Source organism: Solanum verrucosum, unplaced genomic scaffold, assembly GCF_900185275.1.
Source record: "Solanum verrucosum unplaced genomic scaffold, falcon-dt-bn FXZP01000218.1, whole genome shotgun sequence".
NCBI lineage: Eukaryota > Viridiplantae > Streptophyta > Magnoliopsida > Solanales > Solanaceae > Solanum > Solanum verrucosum.
In genome coordinates this window covers 2,238,797-2,258,805 of record NW_026020464.1, presented here as the reverse complement: position 1 = coordinate 2,258,805, position 20,009 = coordinate 2,238,797, and the positions used below count along the sequence as shown (strand labels likewise).

The following is a 20,009-nucleotide window of genomic DNA, read 5'->3' as shown; positions in this document are numbered from 1 at the left end:
ATCCAGAACTCAGACTCAAAAATCTAGCTCCGCCTCTGCACTGGAGTAACTCAAATTGACAACAAAAGCTGTCTATTTATAGCAACTTAGTCCATGAAGCCAAGAATGGGAACATGGAAATCAATAATCTTAACAAAAGGGGTGTATCGCTAGTGACTTCTGGGCTACTTAACTTACCCTTTTCCATAGGTATTTTTGATGTTTCAGCTGATGATTTATCTGAACTTTTGCTAGATTGCATTTCTTGATCAAGTTCATCCCACCCTCCATATCTAGATGCCTGTCGGTCATCCTTACTAGCTGAAACGTCATTGTTGGACACCCATGATTGATAGCCCGTCTTTCTCTTTCGTGTCTTGGAGCTTCCTCCTCTTCTCCAAAAGTTTGTCTTGCTTGAGGTGGGAGCAGCGCGTTGTCTCTTCTTAGTTGTACTCTTGCGCGTTGGTTTGTTTTGTATCACGTCCAGTATCTTTTGGATTGCAAAAAAAAGTGTGGATTGTCCAATGGGAAGGGCGAATGCCATAACAAAAGCTTTAGCTCCTCCAGTAGAAATCAATACTAATAGAATTGGTAGAAACACAAAACCGTAGGAGCAGAAAACCTGCACTGGCCAAGAATGATAACTTGTAAGTTATTTGACAAAAATCATCTTACCTACGTTTCAATTTCTACTCGAGAACGTTTTAGCAAGACTAGTCACTAGTTAGATAGCTATACTTAGTAAGTCAGACGAAAATGTAGTGAAAAGAAAGCTACTGAAAGCATAGAAGAACACATCGAGCATAGCTCTTAAATGATTATATTAACAGATTTTTCAAGAATCAAAGAGCCTTTCTAGTCCAAAGCCTCGATCCTGGTTAGTAGTACTGCAGTTAGATAATGCATAATATATACTCATAAGTTGCGGCAGAGCCAGGATATTGGACATGGACAGTGGATAGGGGAAACTTTCAGTTTGGAAGATTTGATTGGGCATAAGACTAGAAGAAAAGATTGGGCCATTGGGCAGGAGGACGTTTGAGGACAAATGGTAATACTCCCCATTAACCAACCATATACAGGAAGAACGTCCGAAACTCATGGAAGATCTCAGAAGAATAATTAGCATAGGAAACTAGTTCAATGTTGAAGTTCTTGAGTTTTGATACTGATTCTCTTATATCCTAACCTATGCCTTCATTATCGTGAGCATCCTACTTTTTACTCCAACGGAAGTTACTTTGGAGCCTATCGGAAACAACCTCTCTACCTTCACAAAGTAGGGGTAAGGCCATGTACACTCTACACGTTGTTTCATAATGGAAAATCTTGGAATAGTCAACTGTTTTATACTAAACTCACTAAGTTAGAATCATGTACTTCAACAATTTGAACTCAAAGAACACAACCTATCATTTCAAAACATTATACTAAATTCACTCAATTCAAAATCAAGCTCATGTATCTAAATACCAAAAGCAATCTGGTTCAGTCTCAGCATAATCCAAAAGGCATCACTTTACACTAACATCCTATTTCATGAAAAAAATACAAAACAAAATAACAACATACTTCATCTTTCTCAGAGAAAAAAAAAAATGGATTCAGGTTAAAGTACAGATTCCACAAAAACCTCATCTTCCTTCAATCCAAGAAGTACCTAAAAATGTCAAAACTCCGTATCCATGCCAAAAAAATCCAAACTTTAAGCTCAAAACCCAAAATTCAAGTACCTAAGAATGTAAAAACCCCATATCCATGCAAAAAAATCCAAACTTTAAGCTCAAAACCCAAAATTCAAGTACCCCAAAATGTCAAAACCCCATATCCATGCAAAAAAATCCAAACTTAAAGCTCAAAACCCAAAATTCAAGTACCCAAAAATGTCAAAACTCCATATCCATGAAAAAAAATCCAAACTTAAAGCAGCAAACCCAAAATGTCAAAAAGAAACCAAACTTCACAGGAAAAAAACAGGAACACAAGTTTATAATTCAAGAAATAAAAGGGAGAAGCAGAAAAGTTACTACCTTAAAAATCCAAATACTTTCAATATACTCAGCAAAAAATTGAGCTCCTTGTTCCAAGTATCCATCCTCATCAAGCTCCTCTTCCTCATCTTCAAGATTACTAAAATTCTGGTTCTTGATAGACTCAGCATTTGAGTCCCACTTACTAGAAGACCTGCTGCAGCAGATATGAAGGGGCTGCTGCTTCTGAAAATGAGAAGAGAGTGGATTTAAAGGGTTTAAAGAAATGGGTTTTTGAGTAAAGAAAAGAAGAAGAGAAGGACTGGGGTTTAAGGGTAAGTGAAGATGAAGAAGACCACCATCACCCTTATTGATGGTGGTCTTCAGTCCATTCCATTGGCCAATATTACTCATCACATTATCCTCTCTCAAATATGACTATTTCAAGAAATGAATTGTATATAGTCCCCAATATTTGTGTTGGATGGTTTTGACATTTTAAAGTGATATAAAGCACATGTTGTAAATACTCGGTGTTTAATGTTAGTATTAGAGTTCTACTAAATTTGAGTTGTCACTAAGAAATCGTAAAATGTACTTTAGCAAATGTGCCTTCATATTCAAAGAAATCTTGAATCTGAAATCTCTGAGTAAGAACGAAAAACGAAGATGATTGACCGACTTTAAAATCTAATGTGAAGCTAAAGGGAAAAATATGTCATTAATGTGTTTCAAGGACAAAGTATGTTTCAATTAGAAGACTTGAATATTTCTAAATATAATTTTGAAAGTGAAAAGTAAGTTAGAAAACAGATAAGTTGGATTTGAAAATTTCTTTTTAAAAAACTAGAGTATAATTTGTCTAGTTAAATAGTAAAAAAAAAATTCAGTATTACTTCATCCCTTATTCCCCTTTTTTTAAAAAGTAGATATGAAACTCAGAATATAGTAGACTCAATCTAATAGTATCAGATTCTCTGAAAGTGTAGTGTGTATGCGATCCTACCTTTATTTTACGACTATAAAGTCATTTCCAATAAACCCTCAACTCAAACCATATTTTTTGAAAGGTTCCAATATCTCCACCAATTCATAGAGAGAACTTAAACTAAACACATACATATTCTCTCCCTTCGTTTCAATTTATTTATGGTGTGTCAAATCAAAATAAGACAAGTGAATTGAAATTGATGAAGTATTTATATTATCCCCCTTTACCATCTAATGAACATATACCAATTGAAGTAGATTAACTAAATAATTCTGTCAAATCAAACTTGGTAGAACTCAATTTATAGTAAAAATGGAAAATCAACTCTTTTCTTTTTCTTTCTTTTACCATTAGTCTACAAAACAGAAACCATTAAAAAGTACAAAATCTTGAATACATATAAACACTTGCATGTTTGTGACTGGAAATTTTCTTTTTTTTTTCTCTCTTGAACCTTCACTTGAAAGAAAACCAACTAGTCTATTTCAATTTCTGATGTACATTTGAAGCCATATATCAATACAACGAAATGTCAAACTTGTAGACACAGCAAACTTCTTCACCCATCCCAACTTTTCGACGACATTTCCTCTTCTATCATGTTAGTATTTTCTCGGCTCTCCTGAAGCCACCTTAAGCACAACGTTTTTTGCACTGCCTCGTAGCACGAAAAAGATCAGTCAGTCTGTAACGTCTAATGTAAGTACACAACCGGAAGTAAAAATCCTCTCTTTGCCACCAGTGGCACGCATTCAACCAACTATACAGCAAACCATCAGCAACACACTCAACTTTGAAGCCACCAGTCATTGTCCTGATATGTATATTTTCGTAACACCCTGAATAATCGTATGTGTTAGACAAAGAACGAAATGTTTCAGAGGAACATCAAAAGAACATAATCAAGATGTATAACCCTACTCTCTCATGAAAAAATTATTTGACAGTGATGGTTAAAGAGACTGAAATTAAAACAAATGAAGAATTGGAATTCATGCAACCCGGTGGCACTTGAATCAACTTTCCCGGGTGAATTGGCTTTCAAATTCCATCAGTTTGGTACTTCCCTCCAAACTGTTATTTGTTGTTTTTTCTATTATGGATAGTTGTTTTGATAAATTTCAGGGTTATATCAAAACACAAATTGGTTCATGGATTGAAAATAAAATAGACATAAAAAACGTACTATTTAGTCATATGTTTCCTCCTATCAAGTAGATCAACGAACATATCTAAATCTTAGTCAAACACCCCCAATCCATAAGGGCTCTCATCCAAAATCGGTTTCAAGAAGCAGGTTTTCAACTCATAAGGATGTATGTGAAAGCATAGGAAAGAAGCCAGAAGCATCAATATGTCAACAATTGACAGAAACATGGAAAGGAAAAGAGATAGTTACCAAATTTTACAACTACAACCATCTGCTAACTTCAACAGTTTCTAGCCTTCTAAAGCATATGTTGGGACCTGCATCACATTTGCAAAATAACAAAGTCATTAATAGAAATGAATATCCCACACCAAAACACCCAGGGCATCAGTTATGGACAACTATTATTTTTTTGGTTAAAGAAATTAGTTCTAGCTGTCTATCAGAAACAACCTCTCTACCCCGTAAAGGTAGGAGTAAGGTTTGCATACATCCCGGACCTCATTTGTGGAATTGCACTGGGCATGTTGTTGTTGTATTACAGTTCTAGTTGACACAAAATTATGCAAATAAACTTGATGACTGGCTTCGGTTCCCAGAGGTGCAACCACATCACTAGAGGGAGTTGGTAACTGGAGTGTCCATATCCTGATTCTCTCTTTCCACCCTTAATTCATACAAAACTAGCTCAATTTTTGGACTACTATTCTTCCCCTTTTCATTTTCTCTCTGTTACCTTTAATGGTTGTTACGAGTGTATGTGATCAGTCACGTTTCCCGACTGATCTTCAAATCCCCACCTTCCAACAACTTAATCTAAAGCATATTAAGAAAGAGAGCTTATGATATCAAATACTCCTGACTGTACCCACCAACCAATCATCCCCCACCCCCAAAAAAAATCCAATTGGTGCAGCAGGATCTAGTTGTTGCTCTACTAAAGTCATGATTAATAAAAGTCCAACCAGAATAAGATAAACTTTGAATTCAAGCTTTAGACTACCTCGAGCATGTCTTCATCAGGGGAACAGGATACTGTACAGTCCAAACCATTTGATTTATCAAATTGGAGGATCCTCAATTTTCCTTCCTGCACAATTTGAGGTTAAAAAAAAAAAAAAAGATGAATACTTTTGAGAATATGAACAATTTTATAGTTGAAACCAAAAAATGAGAAACTCATACAATGCCTGCATAACTACCTTAGTTCCATATACTAGGCCACCACCAACCAAAGGATGGAAACAAGCAACGTTAACCTCATCCTCTGCACTGGGAAGAACTCTCACAAGTTCCATATCCGAAACTCTATAGACCTGATTCAAAGACGCACAGTCTGAATTAACTAGAGACAATAAATATATACACCGATATTGTGAACAAACCAAATTCATTCTTCTTTCAGGTTCAGCCAAATAATCTCAGTAAAATGTGAGCAGGAGCATAATTCTTCCTTTTTAAGTTGTTCAAAAACAAAGTGCATCAACACAAAAGAAGAAATTATCGTGACATACTAGTAAACTAATTAAATTGGGCCTCTTCAACCTTAAAAGTGTCCTTAACACATTGTTACTGCACTTGCACATCAAGCTATAGTAGCTCCAGTTCATCTAGCAACACTTTCATCAACTTAAATCCAGTCTTTCTAAAGTTAAAAATATTCTGCATCACTTCACCTCGCCCACCCCAACTTGTTTTGGACCAACGGAGGTTGTACTTCTTCTTCCCTTTTTAATAAGGAAATGACGTTGTGCTTCTAAATTTAGTTTAGGTTGCAGTGCAATTGAAAATAGTCTCCACAATCCCATTTATGTCATACTATATGACAGGTACAGGAGATTAAATTAGATCAACCAACATGTCATGTGACCAATGACAGATGTGAAGAAGAAAATGGCAATTTGAGTTTTCTGTACGAAGAGAAGAAAAACATAGTAGCATGAATCAAAGGTAAATTCTTCAAAGTTGTGGAATGTAATTTAAATTCATCTAATTTGTAAATAGTGTACAACATATTCTCGTGCCATATCAATTATCAAACCTTCATGGACATACCATAGTGAAACATGGGTGACGCAACACGGGTCAGAAGGAATTATATGGCAAACCCTCTGTTATTAACTACACTCTAGAACCAACTGTTCATAACCTAGATTGATTGGCTCAGAGGTTAAGAAGTCAAAACCCCTTGCATGTTTGCAAAGAGTAGATGAAATATATTGAAGAACTTATAAGAAATGTAAGTGACAGAACAAAAACCTTATCAGGTTTAAAACCAAACTCTTGAAACTTCCATAAGTCATATAATTATGTCAATCATTTTTACGATGTCCGAAAATAAGAAGTGTGCTACCATGACCCAGTCTTGGTGGTGGTGAAAAACTGGCATTCCATAAGAAGCCAGGATATAATCAGGTACTCACCTCAAGAATAGTGTAAACAGGTAGAGTTGTATCTCCATCAATCACTATACTTTTCAGAAGTGAACCATGGCGACGTCCATAGGCAAGTAAAAGATGCTCAGAAGTTGGAGAAAACTGCATTTTCAATAGATGTGGAGCCCACAATCAGTTTCTCATATCAGAAAGATAACATTTCAGTCCATAAGAGCAATTATTACTGCAATTTAAATGTCTATTTCATAAAAATGCCATTGTGAACATCTCTTAACTAGTGAAATCACGTGGAGACACATTTCTTTATCCAGGAAAAAGTTAGATTCTTTTTGTGCAAATAACAATGCACGAAAGAACTACCTTTATAACTAAACAGTAAGCAAAATCAAATATAACGAAGTATAGAAGTGAATGAAACAAAAAAAGGTACACCACCAACCTATAGGAACTTTAAACAAAAAAGAAATTCTACTCTCCAAAGGAAGGATCAACATTTGTGCCCAGGACACAATTTCTTATTGAACAAGTGCTCAACCAGTTTTAAACTTCATATCCAAACAAAATAAAGAGAGAGCTTCCCCTTCATTTTTATTCTCATCTAACAATTCATATTTTGCTTTTACTTCCTCAAAGGTTTAAGACAAAAATGCTCCAACAAGAAAATCGTCTATAGTTCATACTCCCAGAAAACCACAAAATCTTATCACAAAACATAATTTAGGATTATAAGCCAATATGTGCAGAGCCCGAGGAGTACTAACCTGAATTGAAGTCAAACAATGAGCAGCTCTAATTAGTCGAGATGCAAGCACCCTACCAAAACTGCAACAGCGAAATAACGTTCCCAAATGACCACCAAACAAAGACATGAAAAGAAACAACGAATGAAGGACAAAAAAAGTAGCAAGTGTAAGCAGAGAGGAAAAGAAAACAAAGCCATTAGACTGGGTATTTACTTTGCCTCCTCCAAGGAATATATACGTAGCTCATACATAACCGGGTGGGCTGCAATTGGATGTCTGGTAGGTGAAGTTGCAGCATCATGACGAAATTGTCCATGGAAACCAGGATCAGCTTCCATGCTAGGACTGATACAAGCAACACAAGCTGCTAAAAATCTTCCACATGGTGAAAAGTGGGCACCCATTTCACTGAAATAAATAATGTATATCATGTAAGCACTAAGGACAGTTAATTGCACATGATGTCAGGTTTTACAATGACATAACAATTAGGAGTTGTCAAACGACGGTAAGAGGAGAATCATCAATTATCCCTAAGTAGAAATTAGATCAAGTATCTAGTACAACATGAGAACAGCTAAATAGCCTAGTATCCTTCAAGGCATATCAAGACCTCAAGCCAAAGCTTTGAAACAATAGAAATTATCTCACCTACAAAGCACAGCATGTGGTATCGTTAAGCGACAACAGAAATTATCTCACCTACAGAGGACAGCATGTGGTATAATTAAGCGACATTTTTCAGCATCAAGCGGCGCACATGGAACCTTAATATCATAAGGCCACACTCTGAGTTTCACAGTACAAGGCAATTCGGAAGCCGCTGCTGCAGTCAGGGAAGTAGCTATCTCTGACTGGAACCGACTCATAAAAGCTTGAGAATCACTTTCATTATGTGCAATGTTAATGGGAACAGCACTATCGCCAGATCCAGCAACAGGTATTGCTCTAGAGCGTGAAGAATGGTGCCTAGAACCAGATCTTCCAGACCTTGGATGATTACTGTTTGAAATGATAGACGGAACTGCAGGAGGATGTTCTACTTCACCATAAGCTGATACAATGTTCGTGGCACCACTATGCTCAGAATGAATCGCTCGTCGGCCAGCTTGGCTTTGGCCAATCAACCATCCTTGCAAGAATGGTAAGTCCCAGTATGCAGGGTCACTGAAAGGAAAAAACTGATTGTTTCTCTCCTCAGTCGGCACATCAGTCTCCATAGGATCAACTACAGGGTTAGATGCATTCTCTGTATCCCTAACAGAGGAACTAGTCTGAGCTTCTTGTGCAGGAGATAAAGTTGGCTCAACAGGGGACAATAAAAGTTCATACTGGCCAGAAGGAGTTGAGTAAGTGAGAAGTCGGACAGATGCAGAAGTGTCTGCTCTGTTCTGTGTACTGTCAGAACCCATATCTGCATTGCTCTGCTGCAAAGGCATTCTAGGATCACCTCTAGCGATTGATGGCCAGATCATGAACGGTAGAGACATGATAGGCAATTCATTCGCTGAAGCAGATCGATAAGTGGAATGAGCATCTGTCAAATACACAGTAGGAGGAGGATACCGCAAGTTACCCAGAGAAGTTGCAAATGTCATTAAAGGATCTGATGAGTCCAGATCATTGACCTAAAAACAAGAGGGTTGATAAGATTTACAGGCATTCATAAGTTAAAACTCAATGTAACAGCACCAGAATGACACCTCAGCTGTTAAAAGATATGGGGCACCATGTGGGTGGAAATGCACAGCACGAAGTGAACGTCTTGTCTTTAGTATGATAGCTGGCGAAGATGCCTCCCCTCTTCTGTTGTAGTGCCACATATACAGCTACGATATATTGAAACATCGTCATTACATCAGAACTTGCAATGAACAAACCACTATGTATTACCAAATTTCTTACCTTGTGCCCTGAAGCAACAGCGAGAACTTCCCCTTGGGCATGGAAGGCAATGGATGCAATAGGACGGTCTGGAGGATAAAATTCCCATATGTATTAATTAACAAAAAAAATTAGTAAAGAGTAATGATTTTTTGTTCAGCCATTAAGATGTTACAAGTTATTACAAAAATCACGTGATCCTATACACTCGGCGGTTTTTGCATCCCATAAACGAACTTCATGGTCCAAACTTCCACTTGCAAGTATCTCAGAGTGTAGTGGATGGAAACGAACCTGCAGAAGTCCCAACCACAATGCTAAATATAATTGAGGTATGAGATATTCAAAGGCAAGAGAAGAAATATCAACACAGCCAAGACGTGTGAAAAAAAAAAAAACCACCAGAGGCTTTCAAAATAAAACTACAGACAAGAGACAAAAGCCTCATAAAGTTCAATCCTCTTCCATAAGTGTGGGGTTCAAATGAAATGAATTAGGTTTAGACCTGTGAGCAAACATCAAACATTTATCTCTCTATTTTTTAGATAGATACCAAGCATTTATCTGCATTAATAGTTAAACCAAATTGGATAGTTTAGCCATCTTAGAAGCACATCCATAAGCATTAAGTTAAAAGAATATAATACTTCGACATTTTGTAAAGCCAACTATATTGTCAATCCAAAATCTCAGCATTTTCAATCAGTATCAGTATTGCCTAGTGGACTGAAATATATTTCCTAAGTAGATAATCAGATAATCCAAGAATGCAGCACAACTATTTCAGATGACTGAAGATGTCAAAACAGCCTTACCACCCAAGGAGTCCTGCGATGTCCACTTAACACCTTCAAGCATTTCCCGCTTTGGCAATCAATTATCTTTACCGTGTGATCTCCACTGCCACCATGGTAACAGAATACGTCAACGAACTTGATACAAGCCAAAAGAAAAAAATGCACAGCGCGATTAAAGTGGAGTGTTTGCCTTTGTTCTCAATTCACGAATATTGACAAAGGATTCCATTTTTTTCTTTTTTTATGACATGAATATAGTCACTGAGGATTTAGAAATGTGTATATAATGAATACTTGGACTCAAAGATCTTATTAGATAAACAATTTCATATCTAAGCAGCAAGACACTATAATGCATAACATGATAGATTGTACATGTCTATGTATTAAAAGAGAGACTGACTGAGTAGAAGCAAGTGTCTTCCCATCAGGACTGAATGCCGCAGCAATTGTAGACCTAGGTGGAGGCAGCAGTGGACAATACTTAGCTGAAAAATGTCTCAATGATTCTGCCTCTACCCTGATAAAATTAGATGAGACGAAGTCAGAAAGCAAAAATGAAGATTTGCAACTATATTAACTTCATGGGAAAGAGAGAAGCTGACAAAACATAACTACCATGATATAAGACCCCGTCTCGGGTCTCTTGCTACTTGGATTTTTAACTTCTCATTGGAATGAGCACAATATTTAGAATTCTCATCCCACAACTTCTTAGAACTATGTTTAGCTTGAGGAGATACCTCCCTCCTCGTTAGTAGCTGAAAGACGTTACCACATCTGGCAAAGAAAATAAACCACCTCAGCAACCAAAATACAACCATATTTGTCCGATCTAATTTACAAATTTTGTGCCTTAGTACATAACCACAAAAGTTAATCTTTGAGAAAAATGAGGAAACACTCACAACACTTACCCATGTGTATCATAAACATATCTTTTTTTATATAGTAAACACCACCATCCCACCCCACACAAGAACCCACTCAAGGCGGGAAGTTGAAGGTCATTTCCGCTATGCTATTCCGCAATTGTAATATAATTAAATACAGCATTAAACAATTAAAAACTGATATATTTCCCATCTTTGCGAAAATAGTTTCAAACTAAACTCACCCCAATTAAAGCTGAAGTTTAATCATTTTATACAAAGACATATTCCAATAGCAACCATATCATAAGCATTACAATTATCCATATTAATATGAACCCTTTTAAGCTAACAATAAGTAAGCCAACATAATAGATAAAACTCGCATAGTTTTTGGTTAATATTTTTAATTAACCAAAAAAACAGTTTTTTTCAGCTTCAACCCTTCTCAGCTTAAATACCAAACTTAGTTCACCAGACAAAATTCCAACTGCAGGTCTGCCTCTAAGTTTATAATATTGTGTAATACAGTCTCATTAAATTAAAAGATGCAAATATCATATTTATATTAACTAAGATCAATCATGAATTTGCAATTCTATTTCCAATAAAACCAATCAAAGCCTCGAAATTTAGCATCGAATAAGCTGAAACTAAACTAAATTCCAGATCTTTGAATGAAATTAATCCAAAATCAACAAAAATTCAATCTTTAGGGTTTCAGGATCAAAACAAAGACCTGTTTTTGCAATTAGGGTTTTGCTCAATCGGAAGAGAAGGCGAATTCCACCCCGGCGGCGGCGGCGGCAGCAGCGGTACATGAATCGGATTTGACGTAGATGAATCACTACTTGAATTCTCCGGCCAAAGAGATCCCCTCATAATTCTATCCCCACAAACGAATACCTCACGCCCCGATATTTCCCGTCATTTCCAATGGAACTTCTCCGGCGAAATTAAAAAAATCAATTAAATTATCCGAAAATGCCCTTGAATATGGTGGAAATTTACACCGGAAAATATAGAGAGATGGAGGATTAATAGATCTTGTAGAAGGGCAAAATGGGAAGAGAAAAAAATTTAGGGGAAAATGAGAAAAATGAAGAAGACGACGGAAGTTGTTTTTTGGAGAGTTTGGAGGATTTTTCCGGCATCGTACAGTAATATGTTTACTTTGATGTAAAATGACAGAAATGACCTTTGCGCGTGAGGTACAAATATTGCGATTTGTGATTAATAAAATAATTAATGTTAAGGGCAAAGTTAGAAAACGATAATTAATTCTCTCTTGATTGTTTAAATTGACAACTATTTGAAACAAGTACTTTTAGTATACATGACAACTGAATAAGAACAGAGAAATGTATTATTGTAACTAGGGGTGTTCAAAATCGAACTATAACCGATAAGCCAACCGCAAAATTGACTTATTGGCTTATTGATATTAATATTTTTCCATAATATATACTCCCTCCGTCCCATTTTATGTGGCAACATTTGACCGGGCACGGAGTTTAAGAAATAAATGAAGACTTTGAAATATTTACCAAATTGCCCTTTAAAAAGTAGCTCACTTTTCTCTCTCCTCATAAATGTATTGGAGTATTATTTTAAGATTAAGTGAGACCAATAAGGATAAAAAAGGAATTGTACATTTAAATACTTTCCATATAAGGAAATGTGACATTCTTTTTGGGACTGACCAAAAAGGAAATGTTGCCACATAAAATGGGACAGAGGGAGTATTACATATAATCAGTCCTAAGGTCGTGCTGCAAAAAATTTAAAAACATATTTACTTTTCTTTTATTAACTACTATATTACTATTAATCTGTATTTCTTTGTAATTAGAAGAATTTTATAATTTAACTACATTTAAAATAGAAAAAAAAGTCATTTTTAAGGTGCGTTCATGAAAATAAAAAAGGATAGAGTTAGCTAATACACCATTTAATGAGTGTTAATATGTTATCAATAAATCGATATCTTATAAATTGGCTAGCGAATTCATAAATTTAAATACTGATATCCATTAAATAAAATTATTCATCCAATCTATTCGATAAGCAGCCTAATTGTAATATGATATCAATAGTCCTAGAATAGGAAATTCTATCTAGTACTATATAGGATAACCTAATCCTTTAAGTCCGAAAATATTATTCATTATCTCGAAAATCAAACAATCTCTAAATTTATTATGTCATGCTAGTTTTTTTTTTTTTTTTTTTTTTTTTTACCGTGGTTTCCGGGCGTCGCTTTGCGAACCCGACTAGCTGTACCCACCGGGTCCCGCTGTTTCAAGGCGGGTCCACCACGGTTAGTTCCACGGGGCCCTGGAGACGCGGCCGGTTTGTAATGCCTCCAGTGGCCCTGCTGGGGCTCGAACCGGCGACCTGAAGGACTTTGTCCCAGGCCTTTACCAGCTGAGCTACCCCTCAGGGTTTATGTCATGCTAGTCAATATCTTTTTTAAAAAAAAATTGCAGAACATTGTTGATCTCATTTTAGTGACTTGTATGTCTCAATTTAAAAAATAACTACGTACAAAAATTAAAAAATAGACTCGAGAGTGCACTTAATCCTTTCATAAAAAAATTACACTATTTAAGAGAAGAAAATTAGACACAAATAAATTATGTATTTAAATAATAAATTCATCTCTACTTTAATTTTGTAATGGTTTACTCAGTTTTTTTGTTTGTTATAAATAAAAACAAGATAAATTTTATCACAAAACTTCACAATTAAAGACGTTATTAATTTTACTTAGTGATTGTTTAACATAAATTAATAATGAATTCGTAACTTCTTTTTTTTTTTCAAATTTGACTCAAATAGTCATCTACCTAATTGCTTAGATTATATAAAATTTAGAGTTGTTAAAAAGGCTGGTCCAGCCCCATCCGGCCCAATGACTTTGAAGGGCTAGGGCAGGCCGATCCTTCATTTTGGAAGGACCTAAAAATGTTCAACTCAACCCAACCATAGAAGGGACGAGGGTTGGGGCGGGCTAACCCTTCTTTTTTCCTTTTCAAACTTAAAATTCTATAATGTCAAGAAAATGAAAAGATTTTCAAATTAAATATGACAAACAATGGTGTTGTTTCAATAACGCTAGCAAAAAATCTAGTGTAATTAGCATGTATCTAGGATACTATATATGCGAGATACATGTATCTAGTGTGATGCATCCCAGATACGCGAGCGAGATAAGAGAGTGGCAAGCGAAACGAGAGGGAGGTGAGGGCTTGAGATGTGTCTATGTATTCTAGATACATGTGAATCCACTTGGATAGAGTATATCTATAACAAATTAACCTAATTTTGAGTCCATGTTCCTAAGCTACATGTATCTGGACGTACAAAAATCTGGTAAGATTCATAATATTACAACATAGTGTGCATTTAAGTAATTAGCTCATATACTAGTGAGATTGTTGTAAGTTACCCTTAAATAAATTGTTTTGGTCGATGGACCGACTTTGGCCCGGCTCCGATCAAGCCTCAAGGACCAAAGACTTATATGGGTTGAGCTTATAAGCCCTAGTTATAAATGGGCTTGAAAAATCTTATCACAACCCTACCCGAATAACAGATTGGGTTGAGCTGGCTTCATGGACTAAGCCTATTTTGACGTCTCTAATAAAATTAATGAATATATGATATATGTATAATGTATGCATAATTATGTATTATTTTTTCGTATATATATGTATATCAACTAGGAAAAAAAGCTGCAAATTCAAGAGGTTGTTCATTTTAGTGTTAAGTTTTTTTTTTTTTATTATTATTATTATTGTTGTTGTTTCTAGTTTCTACTACGTGAATATAAATAGTAAATAAAAGAGCAATTTTCACATATAGCAAACATAAAAATCATATTTGTATGTTATAACTATAGTTTGCATAATTGCGCTCCATAGCAAATTTTATGTTTGCTATGGAGTTTTTGATTTGTCTAATTCGTTAGATACATCTAGTTTTATACAAATTGTTCAGTTTTGTATAAATTCATTTATACATTGTAATTTGTATAATAAGATTTGTATTTGTATGATTATAAGTATATAGGACGTAAATATATGTATTTGTATTTGTATATACACTTTTCTCTCGCTTTATACAATCACAAACGTATTTTATACATTTGTATATCGAAAGGGTAATTGTATATCGAAAATGACTAATTGTATACTGAACCAGATAGCAAAAAAATGAGATATTTGCTGCGAATTCAAATAAAATAAACTATGGCTATAGACTATAGCATTTAAATTAAATTAATGATTTGCTATTCATACAATTTTTCCTAAATAAAATTCAATTATTAGATTCGTTTGGTATGTTCCATATCCAATAATCCATTGATTGGATATCCATGAAGAATCATTATCCATTCAATCAAAATAGATAAATTTTCTTATAAGGCGGTGGAAATTAGCAATTGGTCCACCCTTGACCATTATGTTTGCAATGACATAATTGAAAATTTTCCCTTAAATTTAAAGAATTCTATGCTAAAAAATCTATTAATTCACGGTATTAGAATTCTCACAAAGTTCATGTGTCTTTTTAGAAAACAGACCTTACTTTAATAAGATAATTATGCATTTTCTAAGTTAGAAATAAAAAACATCTCCCTCAAGAAGCATTTTATCCTTTTGTGGATTAATTTAGTGTATTTTTATTTTCTAAATAAATTTATCTAATGTGACTACAATTTTATCGATTCAACGAGTTTTGACTATCAAATGCCTAAAATCAAAACCATTTATTGAGCTTGAGAAATTCTTGAGCTATTATAGTAGTATCTTAAAAATGAAACCAACACATTTATTATTAAGTTTTCACATACAATATAGAAGGTTTAAGCTATCTTTTTACCAAAATATCCCTCCTTTTAATGGATCTCAATTGTCTTATGATTAGATATATCTCTCCTTTTAATGAAATTATGAATAATATAAGGGTGTACAAAATCGAACTGAAAACTAATCAAATCGCAAATCGAGAAAAAAAAATCGACTAGTGTGGTTTGATTTGGTTTGGTATTGAAAAAAAAATCCGACTATATTTTGGTTGGTTTGGTTTTAACTAAAAAAAACAACCGAGACCAAACCAATCCGACATTATATATATAATTTTAAAATTTTATTTTATACATAAAAATATTTACTTTGATATAATTTTTAAATATTTTTTATACTTTTTCATAGTTTTTATCTTTTAATATATTATTTCAAGTTTGAAACTTAGAATTTTGAATGGTTCAATAAAGATTATAATCCACAAATGTTGGTAATTATAATAAAGCTTAAATCAAAATCAAATTAATACTAATGCAAAAAGAAAATCAATTCAACACTAAGAATGACAATAATATTGAATATTTGTTCTTTGGTTTTACATTGGATAAGACAATCAAATACATAATCTAATTTTAATTTCCTTTAATATTTAGTCATGTAACTAATACTTATTAAACTTATTTTAGCATGATTTAGTAATTTTAAATTATGATCATCTTCATTATGACTTGTTAATTTGCATTTTGCAATATTTGTTTTACGCGATTTCATATTATTATTATTATTTTGTTGGATATTTTAGTGTCACTACTCATAACATATTTTGTGTTGTTTTCTTAAGAAACACCTTAGATAGTTGTATTTTGGTAGGACTAAAGAAATATTTGAAGTATAAGTAAATTATATGTTTGTATGAATACTTTACCGGAAAAAACCTGAAAAACCAAAAAAACCGAGGTTGAAAAACCCGAATTTTATTTGTTTGATTTGATTTATAGATTTAAAAATCCGACACAAATAATTTGGTTTGATATTTGAAAAACTAAATCAACCCGGTCCATATACACTCCTATAACATATGCATAAATTTTTAATTAAATAGAAGATGTTGATTTTTGAACCACATGAATATCAATAGCCCGATTCTTCTTTTAAAAAAAAGAGATATCATATCGAAATATTACGCATCAATACAAACAGAGGTGGCTGCATTACTGCTAGCGCACGAATGATCTGGCCTCTCAATGGGGTTACAATCCAAATTACATTGAAGCTTATCAAGCTGCAGAAGAAGATTTTCTACTTTCTCTGCTTTTAGTATTTTCCGAACAAACAAAGGTGAAATTTTCCATTCCTCAAAAAGCTTGTCCAATTTCATCTTCTGGCCTTCTTTGACTAGTAGATCTGTCACTTTATTTTTTCCCAAGGCACATGCCTAATTGGGGTTTTCCCCATTCTATGAATGATTCATTCAAGTTTAATCTGTTTGTTTAGGATTGTTGAGGTTGAATTTTTAAGAATCCAACAATATTTAATAATGAAGAAATTGACTAAAATGTAGATTTGAAATTGATATGGACTCGTATTTTTTCTTAACCAAAAATCTAAACATCGAATGAAGAAGACACATTATTCCCTTTTAAATTCACACTTTTTTTTTTTCATACGGTGTCCGGAGTCTACATTAGATTCCCGACTAAATTTGGATTACTCACTGCATGACCCATGGATTGCGTACTGCATGGCCCATTTGGGGTGGCGCTTTCAACAAGATTTTCTCTATACCCAGGGCGCGAACCCGAGACTTCTGGTTAAGACTAAAACATTTTCACCAGTGCACCACAACCCATATTGATTCTTTTAAAATCACTTAATTGTAAAACATAGAGTATAGAAGAAATCAAATACAGACAATTGTTTTAGTCTGAATAAATTTGAATTTATGATTCGGTTAATATCGATCAACAAATCAGCATATCTCTTAAATTAAAATCCTAAATATAACATCTTATAATTCCATTAAATAAGAAGACGTTTTTAACTCGAAATCTAACGTTAAAACAATAAATATCCCAATAGATGGAACAAACGAGTATATTTTTAGTTCAAAAATTAATATTAAGAACAATTTTGAATTCAGTATGATTATATTATTACAGTAAAAGAAAAGTGATAAAACTTTAATACATTTAATGATATTTCCTCCTTTTTTCCATTGTTAATATCAATCACTTTCAAGGACCACAAATAAATATGGGATACATTATTGACAAAGAATCTTTGTTTGAATATTATGCCTTTGTATTCAACTGAAACTTTGACCAACAGATGGAGCATGGGTTTAACTAGTTTACTATTTTCGATGCGAAATATAAAGTAAAAATTATGCAAATTACATAGTCTAAAAAAGAAATTACTTCCTATTTCTATTCTTTTATAAATAATCAAAAATCTCTATTTTTAGGGTTTTTCGGATATATAATATTGCAGACAAATACTTTAATTAATAACAGACGGATACTTAAATTAATAAGTTGTTCTTATCAATTTAATGCGTTAAATAAGGGATTAAAAACAGAAATTAAATTGACTCCCAATATTAACGCGTACGTTTCTTCCATCAACCAATCAGTCTTTCATAAACCTCTAACTGAATTAGAAATTTTAAATTTCAAATTGTGAAACTTTCTCCATGTTCTTCGAAAATTTAGTAGAAGTTTGATTCAAAAAAAAAATTGGAAAGCAATTTTGTGAATTTTAAATTTCAAATTGTGAAACCTTCTCCCTGTTCTTCGAAAACTCAATAGAAGTTTGATTCAAAAAAATTTGGAACGCAATTTTGTGAAGTTTCATAATGAATATTTCGATCTTGTTAAGATATTTTGGATTATGGAAAAGTGATGTTAGATACGAGCAATACAGAAGTGATGGGATAGTGATATCTGAAAATATTTTGTTCGCTAATCTTATTTCAGCAATTGAAGCTGAATTGGATATCGATGAAGTAAAAAAAAACATCGAGATAAGATACGTTGTAGAAGGTAATTCGTCTCCATTGTGTATTCGGAATGATATGGGGTGAAATTGTACATAGAAATTAAGAAACATGAGGTGAGATTCAGTATGTATCCTCTATGCATTGATACGTCGGAAAAAAGTGATGAAGAGATACAAAACTTCGATGCAACAACAAGTGCAATCGTGTGTGTTGAGGGTGGAAAGATTCTTGATGCTTGCTTTTTAGAAGTACTTTTATGCTTCATGTCTAATAATTCTCAAATTTGATACTTAATTAAGTGCTTTTAGGTTACTATTTTGTGAAGCAATAAATGAAAAAATGTTATGTTTTGAATTCTGGCTACATTTTTTGATTGTTAATTTATGAAAAAGTTAGTTTGGTATACATCGATGTGTTTCTGATACTTAATTATTTGTAAATTTTGTATGGAATAGAATAATAGTATCAATAGTTGTGATGTGTGCCAAAGTTAAAAGAGACGACATATAAAAAAGGTATCAATTGAATCAATTATATATCATATACATAATATCTTCTTCTAAAATTTGTATCTACTAATAATAGAGTATCGAAAGTTGTATTTTTTTTACCAATATTATATATCATATACATACAATTTTAATATTTGTGGATGCAATTGTGTTTCATGTATATAATAATTTTCTGAAAATTTGATATCAGCTTAAAAAAAGTTAGAGTAATTTTAGAACTAATTTTGTGAATCTGATACTTAATATCTTTGTAACGATATGTGCCAAAGTTAAAAGAGACAACATGTAAAAAAGGTATCATTTGAATCAATGATATATCACATACATAAGATCTTCTTCTAAATTTTGTATCGACTAATAATAGAGTATCGAAATTTGTATTTTTTACCAATATTATATATCATATACATACAATTTTGATATTTGTGGACGCAATTGTATTTCATGTACATAATAATTTTTTGAAAATTTAATATCAGCTTAAAAAAAGTTAGAGTTATTTTAGTATCAATTTTGTGTATTTGATACTTAATATCTTTGTAACGATGTGTGCCAAAGTTAAAAGAGACAACATGTAAAAAAGGTATCATTTGAAGCAATGATATATCATATACATAATATCTTCTTCTAAATTTTGTATATACTAATAATAAAGTATCGTATGTTGTATTTTTTACCAATATTATATATCATATACATACAATTTTGATATTTGTGGACGCAATTGTGTTTCATGTACATAATAATTTTCTGGAAATTTAATATCAGCTTAAAAAAAGTTAAGAGTAATTTTGGTATCAATTTCGTGTAATTGAAACTTAATATCTTTGTAACTTTGGCATGAAATAATAAAAGCGTATCAATTTGAGATGTTTAAAGCACCTAAGTATGATATACATAATATTA

At 33.2% G+C, this 20,009-nt stretch overlaps 2 protein-coding genes across 2 annotated transcripts; both read right to left on the bottom strand.

Annotated features, from left to right (window-relative positions):
• Window positions 1-55: 55 nt before the first annotated feature.
• On the bottom strand, window positions 56-2,412 carry LOC125808905 (uncharacterized). The gene is made up of 2 exons (XM_049488573.1): window positions 2,010-2,412; window positions 56-601 (listed from the first exon to the last, which is right to left on the bottom strand). The coding sequence occupies exons 1-2, from the start codon at window positions 2,361-2,363 to the stop codon at window positions 77-79; spliced, it is 879 nt and encodes a 292-aa protein (XP_049344530.1). The 5' UTR covers window positions 2,364-2,412; the 3' UTR covers window positions 56-76.
• Window positions 2,413-3,226: 814 nt separating this feature from the next.
• On the bottom strand, window positions 3,227-11,903 carry LOC125808903 (uncharacterized). Its single transcript, XM_049488571.1, has 15 exons — window positions 11,522-11,903; window positions 10,529-10,690; window positions 10,314-10,430; window positions 9,929-10,013; window positions 9,299-9,407; window positions 9,135-9,202; window positions 8,933-9,058; window positions 7,932-8,857; window positions 7,443-7,637; window positions 7,248-7,308; window positions 6,514-6,627; window positions 5,293-5,406; window positions 5,094-5,180; window positions 4,340-4,407; window positions 3,227-3,779 (listed from the first exon to the last, which is right to left on the bottom strand). The coding sequence occupies exons 1-14, from the start codon at window positions 11,662-11,664 to the stop codon at window positions 4,381-4,383; spliced, it is 2,334 nt and encodes a 777-aa protein (XP_049344528.1). The 5' UTR covers window positions 11,665-11,903; the 3' UTR covers window positions 3,227-3,779; window positions 4,340-4,380.
• Window positions 11,904-20,009: the final 8,106 nt, after the last annotated feature.

Bases quoted from the DNA above. Each gene is read 5' to 3' on its own strand.
- LOC125808905 (XM_049488573.1), bottom strand. From the start codon at position 2,363: ATGAGTAATATTGGCCAATGGAATGGACTGAAGACCACCATCAATAAG. The intron at 602-2,009 runs GTAGTAACTTTT...TGGCCAGTGCAG, and splicing joins AAAGTATTTGGATTTTTAAG to GTTTTCTGCTCCTACGGTTT.
- LOC125808903 (XM_049488571.1), bottom strand. From the start codon at position 11,664: ATGAGGGGATCTCTTTGGCCGGAGAATTCAAGTAGTGATTCATCTACG. The intron at 10,014-10,313 runs GTCAGTCTCTCT...CCATGGTGGCAG, and splicing joins AAGACACTTGCTTCTACTCA to TGGAGATCACACGGTAAAGA. The intron at 9,059-9,134 runs GTAAGAAATTTG...AATATATCGTAG, and splicing joins CTGTTGCTTCAGGGCACAAG to CTGTATATGTGGCACTACAA.